We start from the raw sequence: 17314 nt of genomic DNA, 5'->3' as shown, positions 1-17314 counted from the left end.
ATTCATCCGTCATTTCCCAACAGTTGAGCTGGAACAGGCATGTGTGTGTGTGGTCTGGTGCTTGGCTTACTGTAGGATTCATCCACTTGTATACAGTGGCCTATAGACTGAAAAGGAAGTGATAGGTGTGCTGGGTCTGAGCTTAGCTAAACCTGCCTCAGTAGCACCCCCTGGCTGTGCTGGCTGCTCAGTGCAGGCCTGCAAAGGAAAGCATTTGAAACACCAGTGTTCATTCTGCAAGGTCAAGCTAGCTGCAGAGAGCACATCCACTCAGAGTGCATAATCCAACATTACTGCAGATGATGAGTGAGTTTATAGACAGGCTTCTGCTCCTCTATGAAAGCTTGTTCATCTGCAGTAAGACCACAGAGTTGGAAATTCCATGATGAACGTCTTAAAGAAAGAATTACAATGTTGTCGTTTAGACCTGTGTACACTGTCAGTTATGTACAGATGATTTTAAAAACGAGGTGATTAACACAATCTTGATGAGGCACCATGTGTTGTCAGGTCTGTTCTGAAACCCAGAAATGAGGGAACCAGTATCTGTTTTGTTTATTTCTTCATTTACATTTTACTTGCTAATTATTTGCAAGCATTTTGTATATTGCACTATAGCATTATCATAATAATAAGGAAAAAATACAGACCATTGTGACCCTTCGGTGTCCACCAAGCAGTAAATCAGTTGGACCACAGTTAAGACCATTGTAAAACTGCCAGATAACATTTGTATTATTTATTATTACCTATTATATGTATATTGTGTTAACACCTAGGAAATAAAAATAAAATAGATGAAACACAGAAATAAATATGTGAGTTTAAAATAAAATGCCCTTCTTTTTTTCTTTCTCCTTTTCTCTGTCTCTCTTGTCCTCTCCCTTTGTGCAACAGAATGATGATGGGCCTGATGTCCGTGCAGGATCAGAGGATATTTTATTAGTTCATGCCACAGAAACGGATCGTAAAGGTGCAGTACTGTTACTGTTTTTTGTTTTGTTTTTTGGATGTGTGTGTTTATGGCTTACTTTTAGTTTCTCAAAAACCTTCTTTGAAATAAAGGTTGTATTGTAAAATCTTGCAGGTTGTAATCCCAGTGCGTCGCCTGGAAAAACAACTAATAAATAAATAAATGTATGCCAGGAACAAACAATTGTTTGTAACACTGTTAAATTAGGACCTTTTTTGCAATTCAGGTGTCTGTTTCTGCTATGGATTTGTCAAACACAGGTGAATGGCATGTGGTCTCATGTTAATTTTAACACGTTCACTTTGACAGATCTGGTTCTATACTGTGAAGCTTTCTTGACAACATACAGGACGTTTCTAACCCCAGAGGACCTCATTAAGAAGCTCCACTATAGATATCCTTTCTGAATAAAAAATAAACTGTTCTGTTGTAGAACAGAAACACATTTCCATATTAGAGGTTTCACTACAGCGCTTAAACGTAAGAAAGTGGCATAGGTACATGGGTTCCTCTTCTTGGAGGAAAGCATTTAAACTTCAAAAGTAATCTCAAACTCTAGTTGTTGTTCCAGGTAAAGAATAGCTCACCTCAAACAGCTTGAGAAATAGTGACTGCCTAGAATCTGGCTGCCTGTGACTGTGATGTGACTTTAAACACCAAGACTGTAACTAATGACATGTTTCAGAAGAGTTGTTAGCTACATTTTCTTAACTGCTTGGCACATATACTAGGTTTTCTCACAGTTCGGACATTGTCAAAAAGCGAGTCAGCAAAAATACTTTCTTTGTTCTCGTGCGTGTTGTGGATGAGCTTTGGTAAGTAGATATTCACGCTACACTTTTCTTACCTGCAGTAAACAATACGTTTTATAAATCTGTGTAATTCCAGAGAGAATTTAATTTAAAATTAATTTAACATTTGCAAAGTACTTTATATTTACAAAAACATATCATTAAAAAAAGCCTTTACGCGTTGTTGTTATTGTATACATTTTTTTTTATGTTTGTATATATATAAAATATATTACCAGCACACAATATTGATATATTTTGGCTTTCATATGATTAAATTTAGTTAAGGTTGCTATAAGAGCAGCTGCAAATAATATACCAGCATAAATGCCTTTATATTGATTGTTTTTGTGCAGTTCTGTGCACATTGCTCACTCATAATGCAATGCCAGTGACATTGGTAGCACTTTACAATAAGTGTAAATGAATTCCAGATACGCAAGACAGTTATAAACTGTACTAACTGGATAGGAGATGTCATAATCATAAAGTAATGATAAAAAACAAACATTTTATAAAAGGCTAAAATAATGCTCATTTTTATTTCTGTCCGTACTTAATCATTAATTGCGACTTTACTTTAGTCATCAATCAGTAAGGTTATTACTGTCTTATCACTTAATTAATGTACCCTTTATTGTAAAACGTTACCATGGTTTCCCATATTTCTGTAAAGGGCAGTTTTTTAAACCTTTGTAAAGATGCATTGTTCAGTACAGTGGCTTTGATTTGAACTTTGAGGACTATGGGTGCTAAATACTCAGAAGTTGTTTTGACATGTAATGCAAATGATATTGTGGCGCCTTCTGGGTCCAGTTTGGTGGAGCTGACAGAAGACATCCTGAAGCACCTGATGGAGTTGGTTTTTAATCTGGTGTGTAATGGGGAGCTGAGTCTGGCCCGGGTCCTCCGCAAGAACATTCTGGATAAAGTGGAGCAGAAGAAGTTGCTGAACTACACAAACTCGCTGAAGACATTGGCAGCCCGTGGTGTTGCCGCCAGGTAAAGACATATCTGAATCAGCTGAAGAGTGATTTCAGCTCTGAATCAGACATGCGCCACCATAGCATTCCATTTCAAATGGAATACATCGTTCATACATTGTTACATCGTTCATCAAAATCCAATGGCTGCCTTTAAAATATCCATGAGTATCATAAGTGCACATGAGTGTCCTGTGCAAATTAAGCAGCTCTAGTTGGCTAAATTGGTGTTTACCCTGTCTTGTCCTCTCCCACAGGCCAGGAACACTCCATGATTTCCGTAGCCATGAAATTGCAGACCAGCTTACTCTACTGGATGCAGAATTGTTCTACAAAATAGAGGTAATGCTCCTATTCCTCTCACTATGCATTTCAAATTCTTTTGGTGCAAGTTAAGCTTGGATCGGACATTAGCTCTGTCTACAAAAATAGCATTCAGAAAGATATGACACTAATGCAAAGACTCTTAACATATATCTTATAACACCATGTTATAGATTCAGTTTTTGTCCCTGTCCTTTTCTCTTTGTAGATCCCTGAAGTTTTGTTGTGGGCAAAGGAACAGAATGAAGAGAAAAGCCCCAATCTCACCCAGTTCACAGAGCACTTTAACAACATGTCTTACTGGTATGATTTTATGCTTTATTTAGCACAGACAGGTGAAAAATGATTTTGCAAAATAGTGCTCTCACCTTCCCCTCTCTTAATCTCTCCTTAAGGGTTCGCTCCATAATAATCCTGCAGGAAAAAGCCCAGGACCGGGAAAAGCTCCTTCTCAAGTTTATTAAAATTATGAAGGTAAAATGTATTCTTTAAAAATTTAAAGCCAGAAACCTGTAAATTAAAACATTGATGATTGACGTTTTTCTATTTTCCTGCTCCACAGCACTTAAGAAAACTTAATAATTTTAACTCCTACTTGGCAATATTGTCTGCACTGGACTCTGCACCTATTCGGAGGCTGGAGTGGCAGAAGCAAACCTCAGAGGTCAGCTGTCATTAAAAACACCCATGTTTCTACATCGGTTGATTAATAAGAGAGCTCTTTTGGTCATATCGTTGGTAGCTGATGTTTTGTGGTGTGTTTTCTCTCTCTCTCAGGGCCTTGAGGAGTACTGCACTTTAATTGATAGCTCCTCCTCCTTTCGAGCATACAGAGCAGCTCTGGCAGAAGTGGAGCCCCCCTGCATACCCTATCTGTATGAGCAACCGTGTTATACTGTTTATATTTTGAAAGAATTACCTTCTTTTGCATAATGTCTCCTGTTCATTTACTAACTTCAGTGCTTCATTCTCTTGCAGAGGTCTAATCCTCCAGGACTTGACATTTGTGCACCTTGGTAATCCTGACTTCTTTAAAGGAAAGGTGAACTTCTCAAAGCGCTGGCAGCAGTTCAACATCCTGGACAGCATGCGGCGCTTCCAGCAAGTGTGAGTGTTGCAGTGCAGTGAATGTAAACGAGTAATGCTCAGAAATGTTCTTGTTTTTGTGTGTGATCTGTATTTGCTCGGCCAGTCCAGAATAACTGGAATAGTCAAAAGAATTCTTTGCTGAACTGTCATTAGTTTCTTTGGAATATTAGCCTATGACATAATGATTTAAATTGATCATTGTGCCTCACGTTGCTGCAGATTGTGCCATTTCCAATTGGCCTTTGAATGTCAATGAACAGATACCTGAGAAATCACATGTGAAATATACAGTGCCCATAACCTGAGGTGAATGCAGTCTTTTTGTTAATTGTTGGTGGTTTTCTCTTGCAGACATTATGAACTCAAACACAACGATGAAATTGTGTCCTTCTTCAATGACTTCAGTGACCATCTTGCTGAGGAGGCACTGTGGGAGCTCTCGTTGAAGATCAAACCTCGCAATATCACACGACGCAAAACAGAACGGGAGGAGAAAACATAGGGTTTCGCTCTGAAACAGGACTCTTGTTTAAACCCAAGCATTGTGGACGTGTGAGAAAAAGCAATTAAAAGTGACTGTGATGGCAGCTACAGGACTTGTGGGAACTATATTGCATTCCCACAACCGTTTACAGGATCTCCTTGCTTTTCTTTTTTTATACACATCTCGAGATTGCACTGCATCTTGACCTATGTGAATATCTGAGTAGGAGAGAGTGCAGAGCACAAAGAATTTTCGGCCGTACGTCGGCTCTGAGAGGAACTCCTCTGGGTCGAGTATTTAACGAGATTTATGTTGGACGTTGTGCCGTGGAACTTGAGGCGACAAGGCTTCAGCATACGGACATGTGCCATTGCAGTTTTCAGTGTACCAGCACTGAGGGCCAATGGAGAAGGAGTCTCTATAGTGCCCCAGCCTTTGAAACGGTTCCATCATTTCTGAGATGGTGAAAATTTTGTTCCACAAACATGGAAGAAAAAAATGCACATTTATGACTGTTTACTATGGACTTTAGAAGGAGTGTTGTGTGTGTTTTAAAGTCCCTATTTTAACAGCTTGTAAGCATTTGGCACTAGGTTCTGGAATCTAGGAAAATAATAATAATTATAATAATAATAATAATAATAATAATAATTACAATTATCCAAATTCTTTTGGGAATTTCAAAAAGCTTGGCACTTTAAGGTAAATGTTTTAAAGTTTTTAGTTGTTGCCCCACTGAGATATAACCCGTTTTACTTGGAGCTCGCTGGATACATACTTCAGTCCCTATGTGCCATTTAGGGAAATGCTGGGCCAATTGCTGCATTTACACTGCTCCAGTGCAGCAACAGCTGTGAAGAATTGTCAAGTGGGTGTAATAAAGGCATTCCCTGCATCAAATTGTAATCACGGCTTGCTGGATCCTTTTAAAATAGTCCCAACCTAGCTTTTTTTGCACTGCTTCCCCCTGGACTCGACTCTGACAGAACCGATATTACCCAATGAAAACTAAATGCACCACCAGTCATTGTTCCTTTTGAAGAAAAAACAGCATCTGTTTGCTTTGCGAGGAGGTCCTTAGGATGTAATTTTAATAATGTTCCCAATAGAAATGAGGCACACTTCAAACCAAGTCTTCCAGCTATATTTATTATTGTTGATACCTTTCAGGGAAATATCATGTTTTTTGAGTCTGTCTTGTGAATCTTGAATTATATTCAAAATACTCATCACAGTTAGTAGCCTACCATTACTTGTTTGTGGATTTTACTAGGAATTTTGGCCTTTTTAAAAACTAACAATAGTTACAAAACACACGTCAAACAGAGAGAGAACCATCCAAGACTGTGACTGTTCTTTGTCTCTGTGGTTTGTAAAAACTGTGTGGTAACAGTTGCGTTGCATGTTTCATCAAACTGTGCGCTCATAACCTGATACCAAGTGCCTAAAGCTGTTCAAATGGTGGAGTGATCTCTGTCTTTTATTTTTGTATATTGCAGTACTCTTTTTGGTTGTGTGTGTGTGTGTTTTTTTAAAAGGATTTTACACAGACACTTTTGGAGAGACCTCTCCCATTCTCTCAATGGTATGAGAAGCACTAGTGTGTTTTTGAACAAATGAAAAAGACTGTGATGAGGGTCCAACAAGCCAGTGCATACCAAGACCCACACACTGTAGACTAAAGTCTGTAGGCCACAAAACGAGAGGAACTGTGGGAGTAACTTCATTCATTGCTTTGAATGATGACTGAAGTCCAAGTCAGTAATCCATGCAATGGACAGGTCAGTTTTGAGTACTGAAACAGCAGAGGCTTGTTGCTGTCCCTCTGAAATAAACTGTTTGTTTACTTTAACAGCAAAACGCTCTGTAACACATGCAATAGGTACGTTTCTGTAATTCCTGTTTGTGGATTCATTGACCAGGCGCTGGTCAGTTAAAACGGAAGGAGAAAGAATGACAAAATGAGTTCTCTGTACCATATTCAGTAAGATTAAATACATGAACTTGTGTACACACACCCCTCCCTCTGATATCTGCTTCTACAACACGGATCATGTTTTTGGTTTTAATTTGTGAATAGTTTCTCATTATTTGTGGCGGTAAAACAAAGAAAGTTCTTCATTATTGTCAGAGAACCACAACTGTTTCAACATTGACATTTACCACAGCAATTTTAAAACGTGATTTATTTATATTACCAGAACGTGAACCACTTTCCAAACCATTTAACTGTTCAGCTCCCCGACTAGGGTCCCTTAACGGTCACATGGTCCTAACCCCCAAAATAATTTGCTTTGGTAAAACTGAACAATGCTGATATGTAATAATTGATTTTTTATTCAAAACTCATAATTTCTCATAATTTAACAAGTACTTGGATGATTGTCTAGAAACCTATTTCTTTGTTTAGCTGTTTAGAACCATTCAATTCTATTCAACCATGTGAGCTTGAGTTTGATATGAAACCAATGGGTTCTGGACCATAAAGCCAGAACCATTGCACTGCACCACTACAGAGAATGGACACTTTCAGATAAATGTTATAATTATAAGTTTTAATGCCGAAAGCGGTGCTCCTTATCAGGACAAATAAGATTTAATAGGTGTCGCAGTCACACAGCTCAAGGGACCTGGAGGTTGTGGGTTCGAGCCCTGCTCCGGGAGATTGACTGTGAGGAGTTTGGTGTGTTCTCTCTGTGTCCGCATGGGTTTCCTCCGGGTGCTACGGTTTCCTCCCATGGTCCAAAAACACATTTGTAAATGGATGGGTGACTCAAAGGTGTGAGTGTGTGTCACCCTGTAAAGGACTGGCTCCCCCTCCAGGGTGTGTTCCCACCTTGTGCCCAGTGATTCTAAGTAGGCTCTGGACCCACCGCGACCCTGAATTGGAAAAGCTGTTACAGATAATGAATGAGTGAATTTGTAATGTTCTAAAACTTTATTTAAATGTTCAAGTCTCAATGCATTTGATGAAGCAGAGCCTACCACTAAATGCTGAGAATGTTAATTGATTCATGCTTAAAAACAACATGTAGTTGAGGAGAAACACAAGAACTTGACTGGTCTGAAGAAATGAATGAATAATGAGTTTTAAATGAACGGCTAATTTCATTATAATCACTGTTGATTAAATGAATATTGTAAGTGCTACTTTATGGCAGAATTATAACAGGTGAGTGAATGTTTTAAATGAGAAAAAAATACATGTAATGCACGCATTTACTTCATTTTTCTTGTATTTTTATTTATTTTATTTTTTCATCTGAGGTCTGCTTATATACCAGAAACATATTCATTTTGACCTGACTTTCCTCGGGCCTGTCTAACTGTTCTAGGTGGCTGCCCTGTCTTGTGCCTCACTGGCAGAACTAAACTGCAGCAGACTGAATAGGTGTAAATAAATATATATTTTTAACAACACAAAAACAATACGTTTAAAACGGGTTATTTTGCAGTTTCCATATATGGATAATATGACTGCAGAATAAAAATGTAGTATACAGAGTTTTTATATTTATATAAATTCAATTCAGTCTCTTTCCTCACTTCAAAACACAGAGAGAAGAGAGTTTGATGTGTTCTGCCTGAAATATGCCAGATGTTCTAAATTTATCTACCTATAGAGGAGTAGAGCCTGGGGTTTTGGGTTCAAGTCCCACTCCGGGTGACTGTCTGTGAGGAGTGTGGTGTGTTCTCCCAGTGTCTGCGTTGGTTTCCTCCCACAGTTCAAAAACACACGTTGGTTGGATTGGCGACTCAAATGTGTTCATAGGTGTGAGGGAACGTTGCCCGGTGAAGGACTGGCGCCCCCTCCAGGGTGTGTTCCTGCCTTGCACCCAGTGATTCCGACCCTGAGCTGGATAAGCGGTTAGAATAAATGAATCTGTATTTAATAATAAATCAGCACTGTCAACCGCCAGATACCTCAGCTCACCAGCAACTTCATCTGAACCCACTTCAGGGCCGTGAATCATTCCACGAGGGTCATATCCACCTTGCTACATGGGTCTGGACCGGCTCTGTGAAAGTGTCCGAAGGTGTGAGTGTGTAATACTTTGCAACGGAAAGCGCACCGGACCCTGACGAGGATGAATAATTTAAAGAATATGAATGAATAAATGAATGAATTATACGAGTCTTGGGTGGGCGTGATGTTTAATGACTTTTATTTTGAAACGGGAAACCTTACCCTGCCATTTTGAAAAAAAAAATATCACCATTTATTTTCGGATTTGGCTTCGTGCTGCTGGAGTTTGTCCCGGATTAACGGCGATTTCGTAGTCTCTGCGGCGGCGATCCTTACGTTAACCGGTTAAAATGAGCGTTGTTGATTACGTGCGGGACATGGCGGCCGCGGGGCTCCACTCTAACGTCCGCGTCCTCAGCAGCATGCTCCTCACTATGAGCACCAACAACCCGTGAGTCTCCACCTCGACACCAAAACTCACAGCTTTAACACCACAAAGTCTATAACTCACCTGTGTCTACACTTTACACACGAATACTGATAGCTTTACCGACCCCAGGGTCTAAACTTCAGCTGTGTTCAGTTATTAACGTTATTCACACTTTACACAAACGCTAACGCTACAGTTGCCATTATTCAGTTGAGATGTCCAGCACACATTTATATTCAGAGTTCACTAAATCCCTGACTGATTAGCAATGCCCATGAAATATTGCTTGCAGAACAAAATTGTATTGGAAAAATATATATTTGAACATAAATCTGATGCTTTTACAGGGAGCTCTTTTCTCCAGCTCAGAAATACCAGCTCCTGGTGTATCATGCTGATGCCATCTTCCATGATAAAGAGTACAGAAATGCAGCCTGCAAGTACAACATGGCTCTGCAGCAGAAAAAAGTGCTGAGCAAAGCCTCTAAAGTGCGGCCGTCCACCACCGGCGGCTCGTCCTCAGTACAGACTCAGGTGAGACGGACAGTCATGAATATATAGGGTGACCAGATCTGAGATGGTGAAAAGGAGGACACGACAACTGACGTGCAGACTGACCAATTAAATGTTTACAGAGAAGGTTATCGACCAATAACGGTAGCTCTACAGTCAGACCGTCCAATCAGAAGATTTTATGCTACTTCACTACGCCCCCTTCTCACTCAAGCGAACCAATCGGAGTAGGGGAGGGCGGGACTAGTTTGTGAACGAAACTTCTCGAAATTCTATGTAAGCTCTAGAAAAACAAAATCCCGGACGTTTGTGAAATTCCGCCCGGACATTTGAGGAATTTGAGGATATGTCCGGGTAAAAGAGGACGTCTGGTCACCCTATGAATATACCATTTTAAAATAAGTAAGCGCTGCTGTTTTAGATCTTAATTATTTATAAGAAGTGCATTTTGTTGCCTTGTATTGAGCAATGACAACATTTTATATCTCTGTCTGGTCTGATCTATAAATAACTTTTGATATTTTTCACAGAACTTGCCTTCAGAGATTGAGGTGAAGTACAAGATTGCAGAGTGTTATACTATTCTGAAGCTGGACAAAGATGCCATTTCTGTGTTGGATGGGATTCCTTCAAGACAGAGGACCCCCAAGGTGTTTTTTTTCTTTCTCAGCATCAGCATAATGATACTGAAGAAGGCCGGTGCTACAGAATCAAAAATCCATGTGATCCAGCCCCTCCCTCATTGTGTTTTCATTGGATTAGACTAAAACTGGCCCTTCCCCACACTAACCCTTAACCTAACCCTAACCTACCATAAAGACGGAGCTGGATGTGATCTGACTCCACCCAGTGGATTTCTGGTTCTACAGTGAGGAGTACTTGGGTGTTGGGTGGGGGGGGGGGGTATTCATGGTTATCTTAAAAACATCCAGTTTATTTTTGTCTCTAAGACTAACATCTACTTGTACATTTGCTGTGATCAGATCAACATGATGCTGGCGAATCTTTACCGGAAGGCTGGTCAGGAGCGGTCAGCAGTCACCAGTTACAAAGAGGTTCTGCGACAGTGTCCTCTAGCCCTTGATGCCATCATTGGTGGGTCACAGTAAGGTTTAAATCTTTACATAAATATGAAATATCTATAACATTATTAGTGAGTGCACTAAGTCCAGGTTTGGAAAAGTTCAGAGGAATACTACTAACAGCAACGTTAGGTGGCATTTTTACCTTTTGTTTCAAAATTGTTCTGATGCTCCACCTGCTCCATCTGTAACGAGCAGAACAGAGCCTCTGTCATTGCTAATCCAGACTCAGCCCTGCAGAAACTGCGCTATGTAACTTTTGGTTGAGTGTCAGATCACTTCTAAAACCCAGTCTCCTCATGTTGGGGCGCACACATCAAGCTCTATTAATTCTTACGCACCAGGTCATCAGCCTCAAGCTACTGCAGCTGAGTGTGTGTTAACGTCAGTAAGATGAGCTGTATGTGATGTTTGCAGGACTGCTGTCTCTGTCTGTGAAGGGAGCCGAGGTGGCCTCTATGACTATGGATGTGATTCAGAGTATCCCCAATCTGGACTGGCTCTCTGTGTGGATCAAAGCCTACGCTTTCATCCATGGAGGAGACAACCACAGAGCCATCAATACAATCTGGTGAGATTTTGATTTTATGCATTTGTTTATGATTTTACACAATCGCGATGGTGCATAGGTCCGTTTATTGTGTGTATACTACCTTTCAGACATTGAAACATTTTTCAAGGTTAACCGTATCAAATCTTTTTAGCCGATGAATATATAAACGTTGTTAATATGCTTCTCTTGTGCACCGTCACAGAGAGGTTAGTCCACACTCTTATTTGTAGCGATGCAAAGATTTTGAATTTTTTGCGTCGATACGATAACCGCTATTGAGCACCTTGGAGTAATAATAATCAATAAATTTAACTTTTTAAAATGCAAAACAAATTCTTTTTATTATAGGTTTCATAGGACAAGGCTTTTACTCAGTATTTGTACATTTCTCTACAAATAATTTACTAGTTGTAGGTTTTTTTGTTTGTTTGTTTTTTTTAAATCAAAGATTTTCTGCTGCTTCCACATTAATGGTTTCTGGAAGGGCACTAATTAATGCAGCACCAGGTTTGAGACAGACAGACAGACAGAGAGAGACAGACATACAGAGGGAGACAGAGAGAGACAGGGAGAGACAGACAGACAGAGAGAGAGACAGAGAGAGAGAGAGAGACATACAGACATAGAGACATACAGACATAGAGAGACATACAGACAGAGAGAGACAGACACAGACAGACAGAGAGAGAGAGAGAGAGACAGACAGACAGAGAGAGACAGAGAGACAGACAGAGAGAGACAGAGAGACAGACAGACAGACAGAGAGACAGAGACAGACAGACAAAGAGAGACAAAGACAGACAGACAGACAGAGAGAGACAAAGACAGACAGACAGAGAGAGACAAAGACAGACAGACAGACAGAGAGAGACAGAGACAGACAGACAGAGAGAGAGACGGAGAGACAGATAGACAGAGAGAGACAGACAGACAGAGAGAGAGACAGAGACAGACAGACAGAGAGAGAGACAGACAGACAGAGAGAGACAGACAGAGAGAGACAAAGACAGACAGACAGAGAGAGAGACAGAGACAGACAGACAGAGAGAGAGACAGACAGAGAGAGACAAAGACAGACAGACAGACAGAGACAGAGACAGACAGACAGAGAGACAGACAGACAGACAGACAGAGAGAGAGACAGAGACAGACAGACAGAGAGAGAGAAAGACAGACAGACAGACAGACAGACAGAGAGAGAGACAGAGACAGACAGACAGAGAGAGACAGAGACAGACAGACAGAGAGAGAGAAAGACAGACAGACAGACAGACAGAGAGAGACAGAGACAGACAGACAGAGAGAGACAGAGACAGACAGAGATTTTAAATTACTTTTCACCACTGAGAAGTTAATTCCCAGAAACTGTGAAAAGCGTACACACAGCAGAGATGGTTGTATTTACAGGCGTCAGTGCATTTCTGCAAGCGCCAAATAAGGCACAAAATTATCGGTTGTAATATCGGCTAAAAATCCAACATCGGACCGAAAACAATAACTTTAAAAAATTCACGTATTCGCAAATAATATATTGGCTGCCGATATCATGCATCACATGTTTGTCCTTTACAGGACCACGATGATTTCAGATTAGATCTGAAATTGCAAACATGATTAAAAAGACAAGTAGTTTATATTTCTGGATGATTGTGTAAACGCCAAGTCACAGGTGGCACAGGATGTGCACAAATGTCCAAAACAGATCTGAGTTTAAGGATTAAAACGAGAGGGTTCTTAACATTTCTGACCTTTCTGTTTGTTTACACTTCTCATTTTATTTGTTCACTGTCCCCTGATCTTTAAGTGCTGGAGTACTTTAGACAAACAGGATCAGATGCGGATTGCCTGATGTAATCTCTTGTTTGATCTGCTGTTACACGGAGGCAGTATAAAGTCAGTGTTTGTTTACTTGTGCAACATTGTTGTTGTTGTTTTTTTTAAAGCTCCCTAGAGAAGAAGTCACTTCTCAGAGATAATGTAGACCTGTTGGTGAGCTTGGCAGATGTTTACTTCAGAGCTGGGGATACGAAGAACGCCATCCTGAAGTTTGAGCAGGCACAGATGCTCGATCCCTATCTCATTAAAGGTAAATGGTTTTATCGGATTTTCTTGGTGGTGTTTGTTGATATCACATGAACACGTAATACAGGACATTCTGGGACTCTTGGTTTTTAGATTTGAATAAAGCCTTACTCTGAAGTGCTGTAGTTTTCTATGACAACTTAATGCTGAAGTTTATATATTATTTATTGGACTTTATTAGGCATGGATGTGTATGGTTACCTTATGGCTCGTGAAGGACATCTAGAGGACGTGGAGGTTCTTGGAGGTCGACTGTTCAACATCTCTGATCAGCACGCTGAACCCTGGGTGATATCTGGGTAAGTTGAAGATCTGCTGACAGGAAAAAAAAGTATACAGGAGGTCCTCGGGTTACGTCAGTCCCGAGTTACGATGTTTTGTAGTTACGACACATCTCCCATTTACTGTATAAAGCCTTGTTTCGCCTGCGCCATAAACGTAACGTGAACTTCGTGTTTGGTGTGCGCGGGGGAAGAATACACGGTCACGGGCTCGGGACCGAGGAGGATAGGTGTTAGGATAGGATAAGTGCTTACAGTATGTTACTTACGTACAGTATGTACGTATGTTCCGACCTACACCGAAAATCGGTTTATGACGCGACGTAGGAACGGATCAACGTTGTAAGTCGAGGAGCCCCTGTATTTGATTATTGACTTCCATTGAAAATTACGTTTTTGGTGGATTTTTCCTTCGTAGACACTTGTTTTGCACTCAACACTGATGATATGTTTTTTAAATACACTCCTGTTAGATATGGGCTCTGAGGCAAACATATACATTGCTGCTACTTGAAATTGAGTCATGGAGTCACTCGTTGTACTTGACGCGTTTTATCATCGTTGTCAGAACTTAATGTTGCCCACCTCCACCTCGGTATGGATTCTGTTATGGTTTTTGACCTAAGATTCTTGGTTTCTATTGGCAGAGTTTACTCATCACCATATTTTCCAGAGTCGGTCTGGATGTATAAGTGAAGGAACGTGTGTAGAACATGGAGCTCCACTCCTTAAAAAAGAAGAGAAAAATTTGCCTTGAACTAAACCAGACACGTGGTCAGTCAGCCAATGCCAGAGTATTTTTTTTATTATTTTTGTTTATTATGTCCCCTTTCTTGTTTTGTCTTTCAGGTGCCACAGTTTCTACAGTAAGCGCTACTCTCGTGCCCTTTATTTAGGAGCCAAGGCCATTCAGCTGAACAGCAACAGTGTACAAGCTCTTCTCCTGAAGGGGGCAGCACTACGCAACATGGGTCGAGTACAGGAAGCCATCATTCACTTCAGAGAGGCCATGAGACTAGCCCCCTGTAGACTGGACTGTTATGAAGGTAAAGGAGAATACACACAATTTGGACACCACTAGTCAAACGTTGTTGATTTGCTGATAATCAATACATTGCTCAAACCCTGGCGCACGTCTTCCATCTTCATGTATTAGGAAAAATACAAAGGAAAAACTGAAAGTACTTTGACATCGGAGTGTTCACTTTTATTTGTAATTTTTATTATTCCCCTTTCTTCACTCTGTTTCCCATTAAAGGCTTGATTGACTGTTACCTGGCATCTAACGGCATCCGTGAAGCAATGGGAATGGCCAACAACATTTATAAGACTCTTGGTGCTAATGCCCAAACTCTGACCATCCTGGCCACAGTGTGTCTGGAGGATCCAATGACACAAGAAAAGGCTAAAACCCTGTTGGACAAAGCCCTCGCCCAGCGGCCAGATTACATAAAAGCTGTGGTGAAGAAAGCAGAGCTCCTCAGTATGTAACTACTTCTCAGAATTGGAGTGTGTGAGTGTGTGTGTGTGTGTGTATAAATAGAACGGTATTACTATGTCTTATGAAAAAGTAATCATTTTAACAAAATGTATATATTTGTCCTGTTCAGGTCGAGAACAAAAATATGAGGAGGGTATAGCCCTTCTGAGAAATACACTGGCCAATCAAAGTGACTGCATGCTTCACAGAATGCTGGGAGATTTTCTAGTAGCTGTTAATGACTATCAGGAGGCCATGGACCAGTACAGCATAGCACTGAGGTACATTTACTTTTCATTTTATAACTCGGAGCAGCGTTAACCTTCAGAACCCACAGCACTGAATATTTATTGATATTTGTTCACTTGTAAACTGCTTTAGAATGGTATTCACTGCACTTTATGTAACTGTCTTGTTGCCTTGTCTCCCAGTCTGGATCCTAATGACCAGAAATCTCTGGAGGGCATGCAGAAGATGGAAAAAGAAGAGAGTCCCACGGACGCCACAGTCGAGCTGGACGGGGATGATATGGAGGGCAGTGGAGAGGAGGGTGACCTAGAGGGCAGCGACAGTGAGGCAGCACAGTGGGCTGATCAAGAGCAATGGTTTGGCATGCAGTGAGCCAGTCCACAGAGAGTGCTGGACACTTCAGAGCACCGGGGTTGATCGAGGGGCTCCTTTCTGCCGACTTGTATCATCACTCAGCAGAATATAACAAGCTTAACCCTAACCCTGATCAGCACTGTTACTTGTGAGGAGTCTTGAGTGTAGGAGTCCTGCCTACAGACACTGGTATAGCACCTCCTGCTGGCTGGGAGTTTTTTGAGATGACAGAGAAAATACATTAGCTTCACTTTAAAGACTGACAGCCATGCCTCAGTGAAGTTACTTTTATAGGTGGTGGAGCAGTCTTTACGATGGAAACCACTCTAGAATCTGTAGAGGATTCATGGAGCCATCACTTCTGTCACTTCTACCTCTACATAAGGTGTGCTTTCATATGTGCAGTGCTGCCCTCTGCTGGTGCACTACACAAATGTTAAGTGCAGGACCCAATGCTTTTGCTCAAGTTTGAATGGCCAGTCACTTTTATTTGGCTATTTTTCTTGATAACAAAAGCTCTCTTGTATTTGAGGCTCTGTGTTTTTTTTAACTAAACGTCCTGTACCTAACCTGTCCTACATGTGATAATTTTGGCTTTGCCTCAGAAGCACATATTTCTTGAGGTCAGACGCTCAAAAACGTTGTCTAATGGGAGAAAACCTTTCTCCATGACAGTTAACCAATTTCCATTTCACACGGCCTGAAGTGCTTTTTGTGGCGTTGCTTATTTTTAATGGTTAAAAAGTGTATAGTAACATTGTGAACAGTGATTAATACTATTTTTGAATGTTAAATAAAAATCATGGCACATGCTTTAAGAACTGTCTGAATTTTTATTTATTATTTAAAGAACCCAGATTGTGCAAACTCTCTGCCCTTTCTCTAGACTTTTTTAACCCATGAGAACCCATGACACGTGTCCCAAACCCTTTATAAGGTCTGGAAAGTTTTTATTGTTCACTTTAAATCATGATGTCCCTAGGTGACATTTATTGAACGTCCTGGATGCAGTCACATGACAGTGTAAATGAGGTCACAGGTACACACTTTCACACACAGTGGGTGGTGAGTACACAGACCATAGAAATGTTTATTTTAAAATGTGTTTGAATATTTTTAACAATTCAAATGCTTAAGTAACCTGTCCTTGTTACATACTACCCATTCTGATCCCGTTCAAGAACAAATTATTGAAATTCAGGTTACAAAATAGTTGATGTGATGCCTGTGGAATTGGAATTTTTAGCCCAAACATTGTTAAAGAACGTGGCAAGAAATGTGAAAAAAGTGTTCCATGTTGTATTTTTGGTCTGTTTTAATTTTCTCAATATTTGGCTTGGGCGGCACGGTGGTGTCGCAGTCACACAGCTCCAGGGGCCTGGAGGTTGTGGGTTCGATTCCTGCTCCGGGTGACTGTGAGGAGTGTGGTGTGTTCTCCCTGTGTCTGCGTGGGTTTCCTCTGGGTGACTGTCTGTGAGGAGTGTGGTGTGTTCTCCCGGTGTCTGTGTGGGTTTCCTCCAGGTGACTGTCTGTGAGGAGTGTGGTGTGTTCTCCCGGTGTCTGCGTGGGTTTCCTCTAGGTGACTGTCTGTGAGGAGTGTGGTGTGTTCTCCCTGTGTCTGCGTGGGTTTCCTCCGGGTGACTGTCTGTGAGGAGTGTGGTGTGTTCCTTGTGTCTGTG

The 17314-nt window shown here is 40.8% G+C and overlaps 2 protein-coding genes across 4 annotated transcripts in view; both read left to right on the top strand.

The window, feature by feature from the left end:
- Positions 1 to 6760, top strand: part of rapgef1a (Rap guanine nucleotide exchange factor (GEF) 1a) — a 28697-nt gene extending 21937 nt beyond the window's left edge. For 2 of the 3 annotated variants that reach the window (XM_066643720.1, XM_066643722.1), the window contains 11 exons: positions 898 to 973; positions 1283 to 1371; positions 1700 to 1788; positions 2581 to 2766; positions 3005 to 3089; positions 3280 to 3374; positions 3467 to 3545; positions 3634 to 3735; positions 3849 to 3946; positions 4050 to 4178; positions 4512 to 6760. In XM_066643720.1, the coding sequence (XP_066499817.1) occupies positions 898 to 973; positions 1283 to 1371; positions 1700 to 1788; positions 2581 to 2766; positions 3005 to 3089; positions 3280 to 3374; positions 3467 to 3545; positions 3634 to 3735; positions 3849 to 3946; positions 4050 to 4178; positions 4512 to 4662 (1179 nt within the window). In that variant the 3' untranslated portion in view covers positions 4663 to 6760. The remainder of the gene's footprint in view (positions 1 to 897; positions 974 to 1282; positions 1372 to 1699; positions 1789 to 2580; positions 2767 to 3004; positions 3090 to 3279; positions 3375 to 3466; positions 3546 to 3633; positions 3736 to 3848; positions 3947 to 4049; positions 4179 to 4511) is intronic. The other variant, XM_066643721.1, reaches the window with a different exon arrangement.
- Positions 6761 to 8823: 2063 nt separating this feature from the next.
- Positions 8824 to 16438, top strand: anapc7 (anaphase promoting complex subunit 7). Its single transcript, XM_066643948.1, has 11 exons — positions 8824 to 9062; positions 9389 to 9575; positions 10085 to 10204; positions 10538 to 10649; positions 11054 to 11207; positions 13133 to 13275; positions 13453 to 13570; positions 14402 to 14598; positions 14811 to 15035; positions 15163 to 15313; positions 15464 to 16438. Exons 1-11 carry the CDS (start codon positions 8962 to 8964, stop codon positions 15651 to 15653), a joined length of 1698 nt encoding a protein of 565 aa, XP_066500045.1. The 5' UTR covers positions 8824 to 8961; the 3' UTR covers positions 15654 to 16438.
- The last annotated feature ends 876 nt before the right edge of the window (positions 16439 to 17314 follow it).

Source organism: Hoplias malabaricus, chromosome 14 (assembly GCF_029633855.1).
Source record: "Hoplias malabaricus isolate fHopMal1 chromosome 14, fHopMal1.hap1, whole genome shotgun sequence".
NCBI lineage: Eukaryota > Metazoa > Chordata > Actinopteri > Characiformes > Erythrinidae > Hoplias > Hoplias malabaricus.
Note: the sequence above shows the minus strand (reverse complement) of the source record. Positions and strands in the feature narration are given on the sequence as shown.

Bases quoted from the DNA above. Each gene is read 5' to 3' on its own strand.
- anapc7 (XM_066643948.1), top strand. From the start codon at position 8,962: ATGAGCGTTGTTGATTACGTGCGGGACATGGCGGCCGCGGGGCTCCAC. The intron at 10,650-11,053 runs GTGGGTCACAGT...TGATGTTTGCAG, and splicing joins AGCCCTTGATGCCATCATTG to GACTGCTGTCTCTGTCTGTG. The intron at 14,599-14,810 runs GTAAAGGAGAAT...TTCCCATTAAAG, and splicing joins TAGACTGGACTGTTATGAAG to GCTTGATTGACTGTTACCTG.